The sequence below is a fragment of the Dama dama genome, chromosome 18 (assembly GCF_033118175.1).
Source record: "Dama dama isolate Ldn47 chromosome 18, ASM3311817v1, whole genome shotgun sequence".
Taxonomy (NCBI): domain Eukaryota; kingdom Metazoa; phylum Chordata; class Mammalia; order Artiodactyla; family Cervidae; genus Dama; species Dama dama.
Window position 1 is genome coordinate 76,899,818 of NC_083698.1, and position 24,201 is coordinate 76,924,018.

General features: G+C 37.0%; 1 protein-coding gene across 5 annotated transcripts in view; it reads right to left on the reverse strand.

Annotated features, from left to right (window-relative positions):
* SUGCT (succinyl-CoA:glutarate-CoA transferase) overlaps positions 1-24,201 on the reverse strand; it is a 971,520-nt gene that overhangs the window by 614,961 nt on the left and 332,358 nt on the right. For all 5 annotated transcript variants that reach the window (XM_061165661.1, XM_061165659.1, XM_061165660.1 and 2 more), the window contains exon 12: positions 21,722-21,824. In XM_061165661.1, coding sequence (XP_061021644.1) covers positions 21,722-21,824 — 103 coding nt within the window. The remainder of the gene's footprint in view (positions 1-21,721; positions 21,825-24,201) is intronic.

Genomic DNA, 24,201 nt, shown 5'->3' on the forward strand with positions numbered 1-24,201 from the left:
CTCCAATCTCTTAGTGGCTCCTGAGATCAGAAGTTCTACTCTTCATGGGTGCATCCAAGACCAAGGGGTTCCTTACCCACACAACCAGCTCCCAACCAAGGGCTAAAGTATCTCTTCAGAAAATGCATGCTGAGACTTCGTTGGTGTTCCAGTGGTTAAGATTCCATGCTCCCAATACAGGGGTCACAGCTCGATCCCTGGCCACAGAACTGACATCCCACAGGCCATAGCCAGGTTTAAAAAAATAGAAAATGCATGCCAACAGCATTTCTCACCCCCTACTCCATCCCCTCATTCAGTATTACAGAGTCCCTACTTCAGGCAAGAACTTTATAGAGGTCCAGGGCTGTCTTCTTTCACTCAGCAAAGATCCATAGAACACAGACTCTATCCCAAGTATCACAAGCCAAGGATATTGAGATCCTAGTTACTCTTTCCACAGCTTGATCATAGGACAGAGTTTCCATATGGGAAAGGCAAATGAAGAAGAACAGAAGTTACCACTGTCAACTACAAATTGGCACTTACCAAGAGCATTGTCAGTGACTGAACAACAAAGGCATTTGCCATCTGCCTCTACAGAGATTGAACCCCATGCTGCAATAGCTGTTGACCTTCAGCAACCCCTGAGGAAGTTCAGGGTGGAGTGAGGCACTCTGTGCCCCAGGGAATCTGGTGGGACAGGTTTTTAGATAGTTGGATGTTTTTAGGAACAGATTTTATGATCTCAATGTTGCATCTCCTTATATCTAGAGAAGAACTAAATCCCTTCATGGAGACATCAGATCCTCATGACTGACAAAAACCCTTTTGTAAAATGAGTGCTTCATGGTATTGAACTTCCCCTTCACTAAAACCTTATATATTCACTTTCCCCCACTGCTGCTTTGGAGCATTCTCTCAGAGCTATCTGAGATGATAGCTGGGCTGCAGTCCTGGGCTGCAGTCCTCATTTTGCCCCAAATAAAATTTAACTCACAACTCTCAAGCTGTACATCTTTTTTTAGTTGACACCACTCCCCGCCAAGATCCTGTTCACAAAGCAGGAGTATCACTCTGAGAGAAGTGGCCACTGTCTCTGCCTCCAACTTCAGGGCAGTGCCTCAGAGATTTCATCCAGAGAGAGAAGACAATAATAAAAGAAAGTTCAAGGGCTCTCCCAAAGGAAATGACTATATTTGGAAAGAGCATGGAGAAGTTCATGACTAAGGATGCTCTCAAATCAATAGAGATTTGCTGGTAGGCTAACAGAAGGCTAGAAAGAAAAGGGAAAAAAAAGGAAACTCACAGCTTACTTACCATTGAGAACCAGGAAAAAAGAAAGCTAAGTAGACCCATCCCCAGGATCACAACAATACACAAAGACTGGACTCAAAAACTATCCCAGCAAAAGGGGATCAATTTAGTTCAATCAGACTATGGAGCTATTTAAGCTCAAGGGCACTGCTAAAAACAAAACGGGAACAAGCTGGACATTAATGGAGCTTAACAGCGGGATAGGGATATGATATCAACAGAAGCAATTTAGAAGAGATAAAGGAAAGACAAGGACTTCCTGAGTGGCTCAAATGGTAAACAATCTGCCTACAATGCAAGAGAACCAGGTTTGATCCCTGGATTGGGAAGATCACCTGGAGAAGGGAATGGCAACCCACTCCAGTATTCTTGTCTGGAGAATTCCATGGACAAAGGAGCCTGACGAATTATAGTCCATGGGGTCACAAAGAGTTGGACACAACTGAGTGACAAACACACACACACACACACACACACAAGCAGAGACAGAGAGCTCTGCTAAAACCACTGTAATCTCAGGGTGACTCTACACAGGGCTGCGGCTATACCGTCTAGGGGTGGGGAGGAGGAAGATCTCAATAAATCAGTTCATAAGAGTCATTAAACATAAAAGAACAAGAAGCATTGAAAATGAAAATGTCCAGTTTTTAACAAAAATGATGAGACATACAAAGAAACATGAAAATGGGATTTATACACAAGAAAATGACTAGGTAACAGAAACTGCTTGTGAGAGTATCCAATTGCCAGACTTAATAGATAAAGACTTCAAAACAGCCTTATAAGAATATTGAGAAAACTAAAGGAAACCATCCTTAATGAATTACAGGAAAAAATGATGAAAATGTCTTGGAAAATAGAGAATATCAATAAAGAGAAAAGTTATTTTAAAAGGACTAAATAAAATTCTGGAGATGAAAAGTAAAATAATTAAAATAAAATATTCACTAGAGGGACTTAAAAGAGTAAATTTGAACTGGGAGAAGAAAGAATCAGCAAACTTGGAAGATAGATTGTTAGAAATTATGAAATCTGAGAAACAAAATTTAAAAACAATTTTTTTAAAAAAGCAAAAAGTGTGATACTATTAAGTTCACCATCTTAGGGATAATGAGAGTATCAGCAGAAAGAAGAGAAAATAACAAGCATAAAAATATTTAAATAATGGCTAAAATCCCCCAAATTTGACAAAAGCATTAATCTACTCACCCAGGAAGCTCAAAGAGTTCTATATAGAATAAATTTAAAGAGATCCACCCCAGACACATCCTAATCAAAATATTTAAAGCCCAAAATAAACAAAAACTCTTGAAACTGGGAGAAAACAAACTGAAACACAAAGGAAACACCAATAAGACTGGCAGCTGACTTATCACCAGAAACAACCATATGCTAGATGGCCAGTGGATGCTATATTGAAAGTTTTAAAAACTTTTAAAAGAAAAAAATCATGATTCAAGAATTTTGTATACAGAAAAATTATCTTTAAAAAGTGCAGATGAATTGAAGATATTCCCAGATAAACAAAAACTGAGAGGATGTCTTGCTAACACACTTGCTTTATAATATACATTAAAAGTTCTTTAAGCCCATATGAAAAACAAACAAAGAGCACCAGTAAAGACAAATGGGAAAATATAAAAGACGTAACAAATATATACTTATTTCTTCTCTTAACTAATTAAAAAAGACAATTATACCTATACATAAAGTGAAGGCAACTCATGAATTTTTAGCTCATTACATGAGGCCAGTATTACCCTGAAACCAACACCAGGCAACACATAACAGGAAAACTACACACAAATATCTCTTAAGAATATAGACAAAACAAATTCTCAACAAAATACTAGCAAACCAAACACACAGCAACACATAAAAAGGATTATATACCATGACTAAGTACAAGTTTGACTTGAAAGCTGAAAAATCAATTTATATGATACAATATATCAATAAAAAGTGATCAACTGAACAGACACAGAAAACCAATACCTCTTTATGATACTAGTCAGTCAGTCAGTTCAGTCGCTCAGTTGTGTCCGATTCTTTGCGACCCCATGAATCACAGCACGCCAGGCCTCCCTATCCATCACCAACTCCCAGAGTTTACTCAAACTCATGTCCATCAAGTCGGTGATGCCATCCAACCATCCCATCCTCTGTCGTCCCCTTCTCCTCCTGCCCCCGAGCCCTCCCAGCATCCGGGTCTTTTCCAATGAGTCAACTCTTCGCATGAGGTGGCCAAAGTATTGGAGTTTCAGCTTCAACATCAGTCCTTCCAATGAACACCCAGGACTGATCTCCTTTAGGATGGACTGGTTGGATCTCCTTGCAGTCCAAGGGACTCTCACAAGTCTTCTCCAACACCACAGTTCAAAAGCATCAATTTTTCGGCACTCAGCTTTCTTCACAGTCCAACTCTCATATCCATACATGACTACTGGAAAAACCATAGCCTTGACTAGACGGACCTTTGTTGGCAAAGTAATGTCTCTGCTTTTTAATATGCTATCTAGGTTATTCAACAACAAATTCAAAGTAACTGCCTCATCCTGATAAAAAGGCATCTATGAGACCACAGCAAATGTCATACTAACGGTGAAAGACTGAATGCTTTGTCCCTCAGATCAGATCAGCAGACAAGGATGTCTGCTCTTGCTACTTCTATCCAACATTGCACTGGATATTCTATCTACGGAATTCTGGCAAAAATTGAGAAGAAAGCCACTCAAATTAGATAGGAAGATGACACGATCTTATGTATATAAAAATCCCAAAGACCCCCCTTTCTTCCCAATAGAAATGCTATTAAAACTAATAAATGAGTTCAGTAAGACTGAAGGATACAAAAATACAAAAGTGCATTTTACTTCCATGTGATAGTAATTAATAATATAAAGTAAAATTAACAAACTAATTTCCATTTACCAATTCCATTCCACATCATCAATAAGAATAAAATACTCAGGTAAAATTTAACAAAAAATACAAAACTTGTACAATAAAAACTAAAAAGTATTTTTGAAATAAAGAAGACTAAATGGAAAGACATATTTTCATGAATCAGAAGATTTAATATTAGTCAATGGCAATACTGCCAAACTGATCTGCAAATTCAACACAATTACTTTCACAATCCCAACTGACTTAGCAGAAATTGGCAAGTTATTCCTAAAATTCATATGAAAATGCAAGAGACCTGGAAAAACAAAACAATTTTGAAAGAGAAAAAGATAGTTGGAGTACTCATACTTCTTCATTTCAAAACAATGACAAAACTACAGTTCAATACAGTGTGGTAATGGCAAAAGGATAGATATACAGACCAATGGAACAGAAACAAACCCTCATATTTACTGTGAAATAATTCTCAACAAAGATGCCAGAAAATTCAATGAGGGAAAGAATAATCTTTCAGCAATTTGTGCTGTACCACTGGTTATCCATATGCATAGGAAAAGAGTTAGACTCCTACCTCACCCTATATGCAAAACTCAACTCAAAATAGATCAGAGAATTAAATATAAAAGGTACATCTATAAGACTGTTAGAAGAAAATACAATCATACATTTTTAGGTCCTTGAATTAGGCAATAGTTTCTTGGATATGACACCAAAAAGAGATAAATGAAACTTCACCCAAATTAAAAATATTTGTGCTTCAAAGAACACCATTAAGAAAGTAAAAAGGCAATTGACAGAATGGAAGGAAATATTTTTAATTCATATATTTGATTAAGAACTTGCATACAAAGATCTAAAGAACTCTTAGAACTCAATAATAATAGACAGATAAACCAATTCCTAAAATGGCAAAATATTTGGATAGATATTTATGCAGAGTAGACATACAAATGGCCAATAATCATTTTAGAATATTTTGAGTATTATAATCCTTAATGAGATGCAAATCAAAACTACAATGAGATACTACTTCATACCCAGTAATATGGCTATAAATAGAACAAAGAAAGAAAGGAAGAGAGGAAGGAAGGAAGACAGGAAGGGGGAAGGGAAAAAAGGGCACTTGGGAAGAAAGGAGAGGGGGAAGAAAAGAAGGTAGAAATAAATAAGGAAAGATAGATTATAAGTGTTGGCAAGGATGTGGAGAAATTGGAATGTTCATACATTGCTTGTGGGATTATAAAAAAGGGCAGTCACTTTGTAAAAAAGTTTAGCCATTCCTCAAAAAGCCAAACATAGAATTACCATATGATCCAGAAGTTCCATTACCCAATAGATATAAAAATGTCTATCATGCATAAAATAAACTACAAGGATATATTGTACAAGACAGGGAAATTAGCCAATATTTTATAATAACTATAAATGATGTATAACTTTTAGACTGTGAACCACTATATTATACACCCATAACTTATATAATAGTGTACCTCAACTATACTTCAATAAAAAATTTTCACTTTTGCTCATCCAAAAAAAAAATGTATATCTTCACAAAGCTTATATATGAATTTACAATAAAAGCACTATTCATAATAGCCAAATGTGGATATAATCCAAATGTCCTTCAATTGATGAATGGATAAGTAAAATGTAGTATATCTATTCAACGGAATACTATTCAGCCATATAAAGCAATGAAACACTGATACACAGTACAACATGGAGGAATCTTGAAAACCTCATGCTGAGTAAAAAAACCACTCATAAAAGGACACATCAAATGATTCCATTTACCTGAAACATACAGAACAGAACAATCCATAGAAACAGAAAATAAAATAAATTAGTGGTTTCTGGGGGCTAGGGGAAGGAAAAACAGGGACTGAATGCTAATGTTGTTTCTACTAAGGATTACAAAAATGTTCTGAAATTAGTGGTGATGGTTGCACAATTCTGTGAATCGGCTAAAAAATGAAGGAGTATATACATTAAAAGAGTAATTTTATGGTATGTGAACAATATCTCAATAAAGCTGTCATTTTTTCAAAGTCACATACTGTAGTATGATTCCATTTATATAACACTAGTGGAAAGAAAAAATCATAGTGACAGAAGACAAATTAGGAATGAGGCAGTGGTAGATGTGACTATAAAAGGGTAGCATAACAGAGATCTTTGTGGTTATGGAACAGTTCAGTGTCTTGAATGTGTTTGTGATTACATAACTCTACACATTTGTGTATTAAAATGGCATAGAACTATACACATACACTACTAAAGTCAGACTCCTGACTTTTTCACTGTACTATAATTATGTAAAATGCAATCATTGGGAGAAACTAAGTTAGAGGTCCATAGAACTTCTCTGTACCATCTTTGCAGCTCCCTGTGAATCTAACTACTTAAAAATAAAAAGTGAGAAAAAAATTTAACTCCAATGATCTTCAAATTTCATCTTAACCAACAATATCCTAATTATTAACACAGCTCCCTATGAGGGTCTTAATACCCCAAAATTATACCCTAACAAATAGATATAACATATTATAGACTTTGAAGCAAATATGTTTTTCACTGCAAACAAATAATGGCACGCCACTCCAGTCCTCTTGCCTGGAAAATCCCATGGACGGAGGAGCCTGGTAGGCTCCAGTCCATGGGGTCGCGAGAGTCGGACACGACTGAGTAACTTCACTTTCATGTTTATTAGTTTAGTATTTGTTTGGAATCAACCAAATACTGCTATTCATTCTCTTCAGTGTTTAGCATACTGCTTTGTACACAGTGGGTACTCATGAAATATCTGATTATGAATGAATTCTGAATCTTTAGGTCTCAGACAACAAACTGAGCTCCATTCCAATACTGAAAAGTCTAGTCTAAAGGCAGTATCAATACAGTTTAGAGCATCTTTTTTTCATTTCTTAGAGTAGTTTTAGGTTTATAGCAAAACTGAGAGGAAAACAGAGTTCCCATATACCCTCACACATGCATTCTCTTCCCCATTATCAACATTTGCCACCAGAGTCGCACTGCTACAACTAAAGAAGTGACAATGACACATCAACATCTTACCTAAGTCATCTTCTTGTCCAAAGTCCAAGTTTCTCATACTCTGAAAAAATATATTTCTTATCTAATTGTACTTTTACAGTTTGTATAAAGATACTTCTTTGAGTCTCTATGCTATGCAATCACCACTATTTCTAGTTTAAATAAACACTAGTTGTACTCATAAACCTTTGGGGGATAACAGCAACTTTTTCAATGACATGATGTCATTGTGTGTGTTGTGTCAGAGGACCCCAGAATTCAGAACAGCATCGTGCTTAGCTTGTGTCTGCCCACTCATATGGGTGTCCCCAAAGAATCAGATCCTGGCTTTCCCTACTTTAGTTACAATTTAAGGATAAGTAATATGGACCTCCATGGGATTAGGAGTTGAATTTTATCCTGGAGGAAGCTCTTTAAAACTGATTTCACAATCGAAGATGGTTAGGAGTAGGGTTTACAATGGCACATGTGAGTTCAGCTGCAGTTCAATAAACACTATTCCCCAACATGCCGACACATATCTATACATTAAAGTAACTGATTTCCTGTAGTTCTTCACAGTACTCATTTCATGTGCCATCAGTTCAGTTCAGTCGCTCAGTCATGTCTGCTTATTTGCAACCCCATGGACTGCAGCATGCCAGGCTTCCCTGTCTATCACCAGCTTCCAGAGGTTACTCAAACTCGTGTCCATCGAGTCAGTGATGCCAGCCAACCATCTCATCCTCTGTCATCCCCTTCTCCTCCTGCCTTGAATCTTTCCCAGCATCAGGGTCTTTTCCAGTGAGTCAGTTCTTCACATCAGGTAGCCAAAGTATCGGAGTTTCAACTTCAGCATCAGTCTTTCCAAAGACTATTCAGGACTGATTTCTTTTAGGATAGACTGGTTTGACCTCCTTGCAGTCCAAGGTACTCTCAAGAGTCTTCTCCAAACCACAGTTCAAGGCATCAATTCTTTGGCACTCAGGTTTCTTTATAGTCCAACTCTCACATCCATATGTGACTACTGTAAAAACCATAGCAGGTCATCACGTGCCATATATAGCTTAATTAATACCAGAACTTGAGTTTATGAGAGGTTCACTCTCAGATTTCTGGCTGACAAAGTATAAAACAAAGAATGAATAGCTATGATGATTAAGTTCCCAATAACTCTGACAATACATGTTTTTTGGTAGGATGGGTCAAATACAGCTTGGACCTTAGGACTTGTATTTCCTACACTGAATCTTTACCATGGGACTAACAGACACTAAATATGTCATATACAGATGTACACAGGCATACTTTCATCCTGCATTCTCCTAGGCTTCATAGCTACCTGAGATCATCAGAATAAATTGCTGCTGGTATGAGTACATCTGCTACACTTCCAGTAGCTGGCATCAGACCACATGTTCTGACAAACAATTTGGATACAGATCAAACTTATCAGCATAGCATACCATATTCCATGAAATGACTTTTGGGTTCTCCATCTTCACTTCCTAGCATAGCTCATCCACACTCTATAGTCCAGCCATAACACACCACCTGACCTCCTCACATCTACCCAGGCATTTTCATGTCTCCCATTTCTATGCTTGTTGTTGTTGTAATTTGCTCAGTCAATCATGTTAAACTCTTTGCGACCCCATGGACTGCAGCACACCAGGCTTCCCTGTCCTTCACCAACTTTCGGAGTTTGCTCAAACTCATGTCCATTGAGTCAGTGATGCCATCCAACCATCTCATCCTCTGCTGTCCCCTTCTCCTCCTGCCTTCAATCTTTCCCAGCATCAGGGTCTTTTTCAGTGAGTCGGCACTTTGCATCAGGTGCCCAAAGTGTTGGAGTTTCAGTTTTAGCATCAGTCCTTCCAATGAATATTCAAGGTTGATTTCCTTTAGGATTGACTGGTTTGATCTCCTTGCAGTCCAAGGAACTCTCAAGAGTCTTCTCCAACACCACAATTTGAAAACATCACTTTCTTGGCTTGGTTGCTACTTTTGCCTGATGTTCCTTCCCTTCCACTATGGCATTTTCCAGAAAACACCTGATCATCTTAAGAAACTAATCAATAAAAAAGTGCCCTCACTTTAAATACTTTATAGGCTCTATCTTATCTCATTGAATTTTTTTTTAATTAATGAGGTAAAAATCATTAAAACCTCTATTTTACAGAAGAGGAGGCTAAGGCATATGAAAGTTAAGTAATGCTCAGAGTCATCCAGTGAGTAAGTGGCAGAGCCCAAATAAAAGTCAGGTTTGTCCCAATTAGAAAGACTGTTCATAACTACAAAATTATCCCCTCTTCAAACCATTTTGTGATTCTATAGTAGAATCCTTGGTGAATTTTCGAAATATTCAGATATACTTAACTCCATACTGACCTGTGTTATCAGATATCATGTTTCTAGAGCTCCAGGATCTAGATTTTGGAAGAGTTCTCTGGGTGACTCTAATATACAACCTGTTTGAGAACCACTGTCTGATGACATAAAAGGGCTTACAATAACTATTGACACTTAGCGTACTACTAAGAAATTGGATAGCTTCTGAAACAAATTTTGAAAATTTAACCATTTTTCATAAAAGTTAAATGAGACATATCTATTTTGCAAAAATGAGAATCTGTGGAGAAGTATTTCCAAGAGTAACTGCATTCTGGTAACATTTTAATTACATTTTATAAATTAGCAAAAATCTGTTTTCTAAAGAAAAATGAATTTAAATTAGCTTTCATTTAAATTCTTGACAAGGGATCAACTACAGTTGTGTGGAAAAGATCTGAAAATTTGATTGAGTGTGTGGCTGTCTCAGTGGTCCTCAGGCATCAGAAATAAAATCTCAACTAAGATGCAGAAATATCAATAATAGTTCAGGCTTCATACTACTCAGGGTCTCATGTCCCTGGAACAGCAAAGAAAGACATAATCAATTTGAAATGTGAGAAAACAAATGAAATGGCACATAAGAGTCCTCTGATATTTTGATAAGCATTGTTTTCAAATGATGGAAACCTGAGAAGCAATAAAATTTTATTATGCAGGTTCTATAGGGCACAACTGAAGCAGCTGAGCTTGCACACACACATAGAGGACTTCCCTTTGCCACTTCATGCTTTAATTATCTTAATGCAAGGCTCCTTGCCTTTGTATTTATGTAATGTGAGGTATTTGAAATAAAATTTCTGGGTTTCTTACTTTTTATTTTGAAGGAGAAAACAGTTGCAAAGCACAGTTTTCAAATATTCATCACCCAGCTTTTGCTATTTACATCTTATCTACCCAGAGTAAGATTATCAAAACCAAAAAATTAAAATTGATACAATGTCACTAACTTAACTAGAGACTTAGAAATTTGACAAGTGTCATGCTAATGTACTTTTCTCCAAAACAGGATACTATCTAGGATCCCACATTGCAAATAACTGTCATAATCTCCAATCTTAGTTTTTGTCTTGCATAATCTTGACATTTTTGAAAAACACTGGTCAGGCAATTTACAGAATTTCTCAATTTGAGTTGGTCAGATATTTTCCCATGATTAGATTCAAGTTATACATTTGGGACAAGAAAGTGATTATGCAGCATAACAAAAGATCCATGAAGCTGTCAGATCTTATTACTGGTGATACTAACTTGAATCACTTGGTTAAGCTGATGTCAGTAAGAGTTCCCCACTGTAAAATCAGAAGTTTTGCCTTTGTAACAGAGAGGGTAAAGATATACATTGTGATTATACAGATATCCTCTTTTTTTGTCATAATTTTAGTATGTTTACCTGAAGATAATTTTCAATTTCCTTCATTCTTTTATGTTTATTAGTTGAAATTCTACAATCTAAAGAGCTCTTTCCATTCCTCTACATTCACTGATTGATTCAACTATTTATTTATATTAGTATGGAGTCATGGATACTTACTTTATTCTATGGATTATAATCCATTACTATAATTATATTTATCTTGTTACTCAAATTGCCCTAATGTGGCTATTGGGAACTCTTTGAAGTTGCCGGCTTTGTGCTTTTGCCATGTTCCCATCATTTTGTGGGCACTTCTTCACTTCCTGGCACTACACAAGATGTTCCAGGCTTACATTGTATTTGCCAAGAAAAATTAGATGAATGATTTAGTACTGCTCAGAAACAAGAAAATAGACTCTTTTTATTTATTTATTTTTGCTCAGTCCCCCTGACCATCGCAGGCTCTGATACCTTTCTCCTCTTTCTGAGAATTTTGTTTTCCTTCATATTCTAAAACACCACATTTGCCAGAGAATGCTAGATAAGTGCTGGGTAATTGTCAAATGACCAACATAGAAAACTGACATTTAAGGAAAGTCATTTAAGGACAACCTAACCACTCATTCCCATAGGTCAAAAGACTTCATTTCTTTCCTTTTAACAGGAAACCCTTTCTTTAATTTAAAAAAGAAAATAAACAAATCTCCAATATTGTATTCATCTAAATACATTCATATACATGTTTGAAACTACAACATTTACTTGCCTGACAATCAGTACAGAAGTTGTATATTGTAGTTCCATTTATTTATTAATCTCTTCATTCATTTCTATATTTTGGTTTGATTAGACACTTCCTGAAAATTCTAATTTGCATGAAAAAGTAGTTGCAAAGTATATGAACTTTTTGAGTACTACAAACTAACAACTATGTTAAGATTCTTTTGGAGAAAAATGATCTGGAAACTGTTTTTTAAAATATTAAGAAATACTTGCTTTTAAATTGAAACATTCAGGTTCCAGATGCTATGAAGCAGTAAGTATACTCTACACTGCCTCCTCTTGAATGTAGCTATCAAACCTGGACAGAATGAGTGGAGGAGCTTTCAGAGGACTCAAAAGTCAACAGCAGCAGATGGATAGGGAAAGAATAGAATTCAAACTCCATCATACAAGTGGTAAATTTCTCAGTTTTTTTAGTGTTGTGTCCCCAGGAAACAAAATGAGCACTGAGATGCTGCAATAGATAAATGTTTGTGCACTCCCTACCAAATTCATACTTTGAACTCTAGTCCCCCAGTGGGACAGTATTTGGAGAGGGAGTCCTAGGGAGGAGATTAAGTCAAGAGAATGGAGTCCTCAGGAATGGGATTAACATCCATATCAAAGAAACCTCAGGGAGGCTGCTGGGGTGCCGGTAATTCTTTATTTCTTCATGGTGTTTGTGCATATTGTCACCTATAGTGAAAGATCATCGATTCTTATTAAAAATAATAATAAATGATAAAAGAGACTTCAGGGGGCTCCCGTGTCACCCCTTCCACCATGAGAAGATCAACTGAAAAAAACAACTATCTATGAAACAAAAAGTGGGTTCTAATCGGATACCGTTTGAGCTTCCCTGGTGTCTCAGATGGTAAAGAATCCTCCTGCAATGTGGAAGACCTGGGTTCAATCCCTGCGTTGGGAAGACTCCCTGGAGGAGGGCATTTCAACCCACTCCAATATTCTTGCCTGGAGAATCCCCAGGGACAGAGGAGCATGGAGGGCTATAGTCCATGGGGTCACAAAGAGTCAGACACAACTGAGCGACTAAGCACAAATACTGACTATGCTGGTGCCTTGATCTTGGACTCCCCAGCTCACAGAAATGGGACAGATAAATTTCTATTGTTTATTTGTAACTCCATCAATGGTGTTTTTGTTATAGCAGCTCAAATGAACACAGGTGCAAACAAAGAAAACTCCAGTAGAAGCCTATTGTTTTAGTTCAAGGAATAATAGGAAAAGGGAATGCATAACTCAGAGAGTGTAGAAATCTGGTTTCTGCTTCCTTTTATCCATCCCCCTGCCCCAGCTCTCAGCCAAGGCTGAGGTGACAGTGGGAGCATCAGCTTTGGCTAGAAGAGGCAATGATGGGAGCCAGCAAAAGCCAAAATTTGAAGAAAGGGGAACATTCCTTTAAGTTTGATGGAACTGCATTTCAAAAAAAAAGTGGAGTCAAATCCACTGCTCTTTTTCTCCCTCTGTCCCGCTGCTACCTGGTCCCAAAGACAAGTGCAGTTATGGAAGTGCACAGGAGAACACAGTAACTACAGTCACAGCATTCTGGCCACAAGACCAGAAAGAGGTTCCCTACTGGAAGTTACCAAGGAGATAAGAGAGAAACTTGGGAATATGACTGCATAAGGTTGTTTATGAATTCTTGGGCATACATATGCAAGGGTAGAATTCAACAAACCACATTTTGAGAACTGAACTAACAGATAACAACACCACCCAGATCTATTAGGTGGTGCATGCACAGCACAGATTTGGATACCTCTGCAAAAGTCTGGAAAACTGAAGTGACATTAGAACCACAACCCACAGAAAGCTAAGCAGAACTTGTAGCCTGAGTCCCATCACCTTGAAACCACCAAGTGTGATACTCTGACTAATAAGCCATATTAATATGCATTTGGTCATCTGAAACACACATTCAGTCACAATATTTCTCATGTATTTCTCTCTCACAGTTCCCCAAACTGTTGGAATTTCCTGAGCAATAAAAGCAACAGGAGAATCTTTTGCTGTATTTGGTCTCTCATCCTCAGTTCCTGAAAGAGTCATGAAGGTGAAATAGGTATCTAGTTATTCATAACAAGCCCCTTTTCACCACATCTGAGTTTACGTTAATAAGGTGACTTTTAGGAAACACCTAAAGATGAAATCTAACTGCCAGGGGAAACAAACATTAAATAGAAGGCTGGAACTTTCGCTCCATTTCCTGATTTCTGAGGAAGGGAGAAGGGCTGGAGGTTGACCCAATCACCAACAGCCAGTTATTTTATCAATCATGCCTTGTAATGAAATCACTATAAAACCCCAAAGGAAAGGGGTTCAGATAGCTTCCAGGTTGGGGAACCAGAATGCTTCCATGTGCCACCACGCCAGTCCTCAAACTCCACAAGGACAGAAGATCCTTCATTTAGGACCTTTCTCTATGTATCTTTCATCTCATTGTTGATTTATATCCTTTAATATCCTTTATAATACAATAGTAATGTAGCATGTAAACAAATTTCTTGAGTTCTGTGAGACACCCAAACAAATTAAACAAACCCAACCATTCACCACAGTGCAGTCTGATCCATTAACACGGCAGAAGTCTCACTGGCATGAGGGTTCAAACAACTTCTGACCAAACACTGACTGGATATTAAGCTACTCTGACCCAGAGGCAATGTCTAGGAAGCTATGTTTAAGTTTGTCTAAGTTTGTCATAGCCTTCCTGCCAAGAAGCAAATGTCTTCTGATTTCATGGCTGTAGTCATCATCCACAGTGATTTTAGAGCCCAAGAAGAGGAAATCTGTCACTACTTCCACCATTCCCCCTTCTATTTGCCATGCAGTAATGGGGCCAGACACCATGATTTGGGGCTTCCCTGGCTCAAATGGTAAAGAATTTGCCTGCAATTCAGAAGACCTAGGTTCGATACCTGGGTTGCGAAAAGCTCCTAGAGGGGGGCATGGCAACCCACTCCAGTATTCTTGCCTGGAGAATCCCCATGACAGAGGAGCCTGGAGGGCTACAGTCATGGGGTTGCAAAGAGTCAGACACGACTGATTGACTAAGCACACACACAGTCATGATCTTGGTATTTTTAACATTTAGTTTTAAGCCAGCTCTTTCACTGTCCTCCTTCACTCTCATCAAGAGGCTCTTTAGTTCCTCTTCACTTTCTGCCATTACAGTGGTTCAGATCAGTTCAGTCACTCAGTTGTGTCCAACTCTTTGTGACCTCATGAACTGCAGCACGCCAGTCCTCCCTGTCCATCACCAACTCTCAGAGTTTACTCAAACTCATGTCCATTGAGTCTGTTGTCATCTAACCATCTGGTCCTCTGTCTTCCCCTTCTTCTCTGCCCTTCGATCTTTCCTAGAACCAGGGTCTTTTCAAATGAGTCAGTTCTTCGCATCAGGTGGCCAAAATGTTGGAGTTTCAGCTTCAGTATCAGTCCTTCCAATGAATATTCAGGGCTGAATATTCACACACATAATACGTCTGAATTTGTTCATCATCTGAAATGTGTCATACACACTCAAAGATAAACATCAATTCTACTTTTTAATCTCTTGTCTACTAAGAATTATATCCAGAAAAACTGTTTTACCTCAGATCTTCATCAACTGTTTTCCAGTTACAGGGAGCATGGTATGTACATATTTCCCAGCAGTATTAGAAACAAGGATATAATTTTGCTTGATTTGTATAACCCTCTCAGGGCTATGCAACTGAATCTCAATAAATATTAATGAATGTCATTCAAAAAGCAATCTTTGAAATACATCAATGGTGCATGTGTGTATGTGTGTTCATGTGTGCACATGCATGCCTGTGTGTATATGGGCTTCAAAAATAGCTTTATATTTCGGGGAGCTTCTGACACTTACTATATGAATACTGAAGGCTTTTCCCCCCAGATGCTCAGATAATTTGCCAAAATGTGCTAAAACAAAATCACTTAGAGACTATGAGCTAACCTAGAGATTAATAAACCCTCCAACTTCACAGGCTTCCACAAATAATGATATGAAAACAACAGATAATTTTTAAGTGATCAAATATTTCAAGACTTCACTCTGTTTGTTTCTATGACATATTTATCCCATATGAAAGATTGGCTAAAGGAGTTGTAATGGCCTTCTGGGACAGGAAGAATAAGGTTTCTGTAGAAAATGTTAAATTAATTTTGATGGTGATGCAGTTAAGGAAGGGTTGTTAAGGGCTGGCTTGCTGCCACAGGGTGGGGTTTTGTTTTGGTATCCTTTTAGGGCCTGCAGGTGTTTGGCACCAGTTAAAATCAGGGCCAGCTGTGATATTTCAGTTCTGATATTTCCCTCCCAATAGTTCTCAGAAGTGATGCTTTAGGGTGATGTCTTACACCTGATGTCTTCAACTTGTGTGGTACAAATATGAAGACTCTGTTAAACAACACCAGTTTTGCGACACCCTTTGCCCTTTCTTTCCCACCCACAGGTCATGGCATCAAGGAGAAATAAAAATATTCATCAGAGGTCCAATTATTCATATATATATTTTTTTTAATTGAGCAGTTCATTCAAAAATGGTCATACACTAGAACCGCCAAATATATGGTCTTAAGCAAAATAGAAAAAGCAGGATAACACATTCTCTTTTGAGTCTCATAGTAGATAATAATGCTTTTAAACCCTCTCAGTGGTGAGATCCATACCTATTTTTGCAGGAATTTGAATAGTTTCTATTAAAAGCTACATTTTCTTTTAAGTTTATTTGGGTTGGAAAACCTCAAACCACAATGTATTTCATGCACATGTTCCCAAGGGTATGTTAAATAGGACCATACTGAGGTCATCTAGTAAGATTTTTAAGCTTTTTAAGAATTCTTTTAATGTACTGCACAATCTTGGCCTGATTAAAAGAAGATATTTTAAGAAAGCACTTGGAAACATGACTGACTATTAAAATCTATATGCAGATAATCTATATTATACTTCTATAATGCACAGAGTTTTCCACAGATAATGTATCGCTGAGGGAGAAAAAAACAATAAAACTCCCACTAAAAGGGTTTTGGATCAAAACTTCTCAGAGCTATCAGTAAATGCAGACCAAAACCCCCTGTAGTATTCTTGATTGACTTAACAGTGGATGCCTGCAGGATCATTTTAACTGTGCAAAGGCCTGCAGCATATAATCAGAGGATAAAAGGTAGACAACCTTGCATCTATCCAAGAAAAAAATCATTTGTAGTTTCAATTGAGTCAAAAGGCAAGTTTTCTCAGATCATAAGACTATGAAGACATTATTTTGGTTAGGAATAGTTTCAACCATCAAGTAAACTTGTCTACCATGTTCAAACCAGAGATGAAATATAAATGGTCCACCTGATAAGTAGGTTCACAGAAAATTCTCTCCTGCTCTTTGATTCTTCTAATTTTTTTTTTTTTTTTTGGTTAGACATACCCCTTTTCACTTCATCAAAGTTTCACTTCCTGCGCCATGTTCCAGGCCTTGTACTTCACCCAAATCAATTTTCACTTGAACTAGCAGCTGTGCTGGCCAGGCGCACATGGAGAGCTGAGCCCCGGGCGCCAGTGGCGCAGTCCCACATCCGAACAGAAGTGGCCAGTTCCATGTACCGGGGGCCAAGAAACTCCACAGCTCATCAGGGAAAAATAAGGGAGGACACCTTGAACGGAAATCATACTTTTATAGAAAATGGAAAACAAAAAGATTTTCAGTAATCAGAAAAATGACGGGCTGAGCACTTTTTGGCATGAAGTTTGCGGATGCATTTCCTTAAAAGGATATTAGTTAGAGCTTGATGTCAAGCTGATGATCCCCATCCTCACAGCTACACTGGATTTGCCTTTATCCACTACATGATGATAAGTAAAAGATATCTTTTAGTAAAGTATAACTGTGAAGGGCACCATAACCAGAGCTATTACTTTTTACTGAAAATTTACCATTTAACAATGCCTACTATGTGCCTTTGATAAACATTATGCCATTTAACTTTACAGTATAGAGAAAAGGTTCTATTTCATTACTTTAGTGTTGAAGAAACTGAAGCCTAGAAATCTTATAAAATTTCCCAATGCTTCTGATTCCATGGTCTTAGCTATTGTATTATGCTTAGTCCCTGGAGTTTCTCAAAGGCTTCTCAGCCAGCTCCACATATAAGAGTTAGTCAGTTCCACACAGGGGGGATAGTAGCCACTTGATTATTTGGAAACCTATACTTTACAAAGTTAACCAACTCACTCATCCCCTGATTCACGCATCAGTGAAACTTTACTGGGTACTTGCTACTTAAGTCAACTTATAATTTATTTTTCAGAAAGTAAAAGAATTACTAAATTAATGCTAAATCCCTAGCATCTGGTACGTAATAAATGTTGAATACAATAAAAGGTGTGTTAAATGAACTTTCAGAGTAGTTCCCTTTTAGATATTATCTTAAGGTATGTTTTCTTTAATAATTTATTTCATACAAAATTTTCTAAATTAATTTATTTAATTGGAGGCTAATGACTTTACAATATTGTAGTGGTGTTTGCCATACATTGACATGAATCAGCCATCCCATCCTGAACCCCTCTCCCACCTCCCTCCCCATCCCATCCCTCAGGATCATCCCAGTGCACCAGCCCTAAGCACCCTGTCTCATGCAATGAACCCGGACTGGCGATCTATTTCACATATGGTAATATATATACTGAGCGACTGAACTGAACTGAACTGAATATACATGTTTCAATGCTATTCTCTCAAATCATCCCAACCTCGCCTTCTCCCACAGAGTCCAAAAGTCTATTCTTTATACCTGTGTCTATTTTGCTGTCTCCCATATTGGGTCATTGTTATCATCTTTCTAAATTCCATATATATGCATTAATATACTGTATTGGTGTTTTTCTTTCTGACTTACTTCACTCTGTATAATAGGCTCCAGTTTCATCCACCTCATTAGAACTGATTCAAATGCATTCTTTTCAATAGCTGAGTAACATTCCATTGTGTATATGTCCCACAGCTTTCTTATCCATTTGTCTGCTGATGGACATCTAAGTTGCTTCCATGTCTTGGCTATTGTAAACAGTGCTGCAATGAACATTGGGATACACATGTCTCTTTCAATTCCGGTTTCCTTGGTGTGTATGCCCAGCAGTGGGATTGCTGGGTCTTATGGCAGTTATATTTCCAGTTTTTTAAGGAATCTCCACACTGTTCTCCATAGTGGCTGTACTAGTTTGCATTCCCACCATCAGTCACTCATTATCAGAGAAATGCAAATCAAAACCAAAATGAGGTATCATCTCACACCGGTCAGAATGGCTGCTATCCAAAAGTCTACAAACAATAAATGCTGGAGAGGGTACAGAGAAAAGGGAACCCTCTTACACTGTTGGTGGGAATGTAAACTAGTACAGCCACTATGGAGAACAGTGTGGAGATTTCTTAAAAAACTGGATATAGAAAAATTTTTAACTCCCTGTTTTTTTCATCTTCTACAGTCCTATCAAAATACCTAACGACAGAGAATCCTTCTAAAATAGCCGAACACTTCCAGGCATGGGAAAAGATGATACCCTTATTTCTTGTAGCAAACAGTCCTACATACAATTGTCATAGTAATCTTTGCTCATATTTAAAATGCATAAATACTACACTGTTCTCTAGTCTTTCTAAAAATCCAGATACTTTTATACATAGATTTTGGTATTTAAATTCCAAAGAAGAATGAAATCATGTATAAGAGAAACCAACTCTATTCTTGCAACTAGAGTACAACCATCAATAACCATAACTGAATGATGAAGAACTTTTCATGCTAGAGCTGTAACAATTAGAATTTGGTTTTGGTGGATAAGAAGGTATTTTTCAGAGACTTTTGAGGGAGCAGAAAAAATCGGTATCCTGGCTTAGGATATATTATATTCTCTATTGAAATTTTGTTTCAGTACTAAAAATAAGTCACAGACCAATACTAGAAACTTCCTGTAGGTCCAAAGGAGTTCCGATCCAAAAATGAAAGTAATCAAACTGATCTACAAGGGAAAATTGAGAATGAAAATTCTATTTACCCAATATTCAATTTGAGCCAGCCCACAAAGTGAACAATTTTAAGTGTGGGATCTTAGATCCTTGTTTATCAAAGCCTAAAAAATAAGTAACCCTTGAATATATCTAATAATTTTTAAAATAACATGACTGCTTTGGTGCCTTTATTCCTAATGAAACACAGGTGGAACCAACAGAAATGCTGGTGGAAGAACTCTTAGGGATTATCTCTAGAGAAATGTGCCCTCAAATTGAGTTAAACAGGAAGTCCTACACACCTCAGTTCTACTTGTAAGCAGGGGAATAATGGTAAAACCCACCCATTCCCCAAAAACAGCTTAAAGCCAAAGCTTGGCCTCATTCAAACTTATGAAGTGAGATAACTGGCCCTCTGGTCTCTTACATTCAGGGTATACACACTGTTACTTCATCACAAGGAATCAGCAGCATTCACCACCGATGTAGTGTAGTGGAGACCCCTTCACAAAGACTCAGTCTGTATCAAGAGGACCCCCTTTCCTCCAATTCTTATTGACCATTCTTTCACTAGGAACAAAGCCTTTCCATAATCATCATCTGGCCAAAAAAATAGCACAGAGCAGAATTCCTGCATTAATCACCTTTGTTTTTTTCCCTCCAGTAAATACTGAAATCATTGATTTAAATACATTTCAATTTTCCTTTAAACAGATATTTGTGTAAGATAAAGGTACCAAAGTTAGTTAGGTCAGTTTTCTCCCTTAAAAAGTGTATTCCATTTTCAGCAATTTATTTCAAGAAAAACCTACCATTATAAAAATGAAAAAAATGAAGAGAAAGACTATCATTTTGAAATGTTGGAAGCTGACAAAATACATGAATAATCACAGTGAAAGTTTCACAGAAGAAAGGAACTCCTCTACATTATGGGATTAATATGTGAATTTGAGCAATGGTAAATTGCTTGTAGTGAGGCTGATTAAATAACATCAAAACTTATTATTCTGATCTTATCTCAAAATAATCATTTGAACTGTGTTATAGAAGAAATATTTTTTCAGATGATCCCAATTTCTGAAACTCAAGGAGTCTGTAAACAATGTACAGTATGAATCTCTATTCAATTAATTTATTCTTCATGAATATTGCACATTATTCAAAGCATATAGATGTCTCTAATCAGCAAAATTAATGACGACTTCTCTGTCCATTTTAAAATAGCCATATGAAAAAAAAAAAATTAAAAATAAATAAATAAATAAAATAGCCATATGGTGAGGGGGGGACTGTAACTGTGAAAAGTACACATTTCTTACTCCTACCTCTTCCTGCAGAGAATGATCTCTGAGTGCCTGATCCCAACTCTCAATTGTTTTTATTCCATTTTTCAGGAAAAAAAAAATGCCCTGACCTTGAAAATGTCATGTAGTGACTGCTGGAGAAATATGTTAGATCTAATTGATATAAAGGTATAATTGTAGACAGCCAGTTCCAAATTCTGATTATTTTTTTATTTTAGATGCATAATTTAACCTAGTTCAGTCACTCAGTCGTATCCGACTCTTTGTGACCCCATGAATCGCAGCACGCCAGGCCTCCCTGTCCATCACCAACACCCGGACTTGACTCAAACTCATGGCCATTGAGTTGGTGATGCCATCCAGCCATCTCATCCTCTGTCGTCCCCTTCTCCTCCTGCCCCCAATCCCTCCCAGCATCAGGGTCTTTTCCAATGAGTCAACTCCTTGCATGAGGTGGCCAAAGTATTGGCGTTTCAGCCTCAGCATCAGTCCTTCCAATGAACACAGTAAAAAATCATGTGATATGACTTTTCAAGATCAATGGCTAATGTACATTTATATGAATCAGTCTGGATAGAAAAAAAGAGATAAATTCTTGTGTTTTTAACCAAAACATACTACAAATTTCAAAAACAAACCTGGGGCTCTGCAAACACATTCTTCATGTTGTTAATTGGGCCATACGGGACTCCACTTCCTTCAAAGAGCTGTAACCACTTGCTGGTCATTTCTTCCTTAAACCTAGGAACAGACAGAAAAACAGATGCACATTTATACTTAAAGAACACAATATTTTTTCTCATATAGCCCTCTTTGAAAGCAACTGATAATGATAAAAATATGTTTCTTTAACTTTCCTTGTGCCTAGTTTTGACAGAATGTTGCCAATGTGAAACAACTTGAATTGCCCTGTAAGCAGTAAGAATAGTCACTCAGGTCCCCTTGTTTAAAAACCCACCATAGAGTTGAAATTCCTCCTATTTCTTCCCCTATGAACTTTTTGACAGAGAGTCCCTCAGAGAAGAAAGATTAGGTATAAAATGAGCTTTTGTATTAACTGAGCTTCAAATGTGGTATTGAGCACTTGACAAATTTAATAGTGACAATATAATATTACTGCAGTTTTGAGCATAATGTCTTTTACAAAGTGGTTTTTTAGATCTCAGGAATAGTATATGAGGTTAAGATAGACACAGATATGCTAAATTATTCCTTGAAACAAAAAATAAACTAGTGAATCTATTTTAAAAGAAAGCTATATGTTTTATCTCCATTATATTTAAGGCACATCAGAATTAATAGGCACAACCACTGGTCTAAAAAAAAAAAACCTTAACTATTTAGTTACTTGCACTGTGGCTTACTAATCAGAGCAAATGGAGACATACAAAGACTAGTATCTAAATTCATCCAAGTCCTTTACCTCTGTTTTGTTTCCACTATAACTTAGAATTGGACTTCTCAGACCCAAAAGCTTATTTGATGTCCTTTTTCCTCTATTAGGTCTTAAGGGAAGGGGACCCACTTCATTAATGAAATATACTGTCTTTTGGCTTTCTGTTAAGACAGTGAACACAGGAAAAAAAATCTTGGATTCTCAAAGACAACTCAGCACTCATAATTCATAATATATGAAGAATTTTAGAACTGTTAGCTGTTAAAATAGCAAATTTTTTTTAGTTAAGTAATAATATAGGTTAAAAGGGATTTTTTAAAAGAGTTAGCTATAGTGAATTATTAGCAGCACGTATTGAAGTAGTAAAGTATTAATGCTTCATCAGTATGGAAGAACTACTGGAAATGTAGAAATACTTAATATTCATGGGCTTCTCTTCAGCTCTTTTAGACATAGCTAGAGTTAATCTTAGATCAGTAGATTCTATGGGAATTTGTCAAAGATGGATTTCTTCCACTATTTAAAAAAAGGATAAATATAGTATCAATATTTTAACCATACTTCTTTCACTGCCATCTAACAGATAAAAAGAAAAAGATTGAATTAATGAAGGCTCTGAAAGACTACATATGAACAGTTGTGCTCAATCATAAATTTTTATATAAGGATCTAATAGAATTTTTTAATGAAGGTAGGATTACATTTCACTAGGAATGTAGTTAATCCTATTTATACATCCACTTGTTTTACAACCATCTAAGAAGTGCCTACCATACACCAGGCATCGATTGTTGTTGTTGTTGTTTTGGTCACTAAATCTGACCTTTGTTGGACTTTTTGTGACCTCATGGACTGTAGCGCACCAGGCTCCTCTGTCCATGGGTTTTCCCAGGCAAGAATACTGGAGTAGGCTGCCATTTTCTTCTCCAGGGGATCTTCTGACCTAGGTATCAAACCTGCGTCTCCTGCACTTGCAGGCAGAGTCTTAGCACTGAGCCACCTGGAAAGCCCAGGCATTGATTACTACCTCTAAAAATATTGCCTTCCTTTTCTTCTCCATTATGATAAAGACTTTTCACTATACACATTAATTATGGCCCAATAATGTTAACTATCCCAATTTAATATACAATAAAATTTCTCACTTCTAAGTACTGAAAGATATTCTGTCATGGGAACACCACAACCCACGATTAGATGTCTTGAATTAGAGGATTCTTCACACCCGTGTTTTCTGCTCAATGACTATTAAAGTCATATCCTGGCCAAGATTTCCTAAGATATATATATAGATAGATATCATCAAAATGATATATGTTGAAAGAATAGAAGTGGTACTTTGAACCTGGAACCTTTCCAATCAGGGTATCAATTATTTAAGTGTTAATAAACAGAGTGTTATAATGGTTAATAGGGTACATTTTCAAGACAAATGAATTTATCACCACTGAGCTCACCCAAGTGGCCTTAAAGATATGCACAGAAAATGCATGTCAATATCTAAACAAACCCGTAGCTGCAGACTTGCCAACAAAAACTCAGGGGAATATTTGAAGTTTTAGTATTTATATAAGCTTTTCACCACTGAGCAAAAGAGAGGGATTTATTTCACTTTATGGAAAACATCGGATGCACTCTGGATGTGAGACTGGAGAGAAATGCAGTGTCTGGAGCTGAAGTGTGACCACTGTTTGTGTATTTGTGTGGGTGTGGGCGTGGACA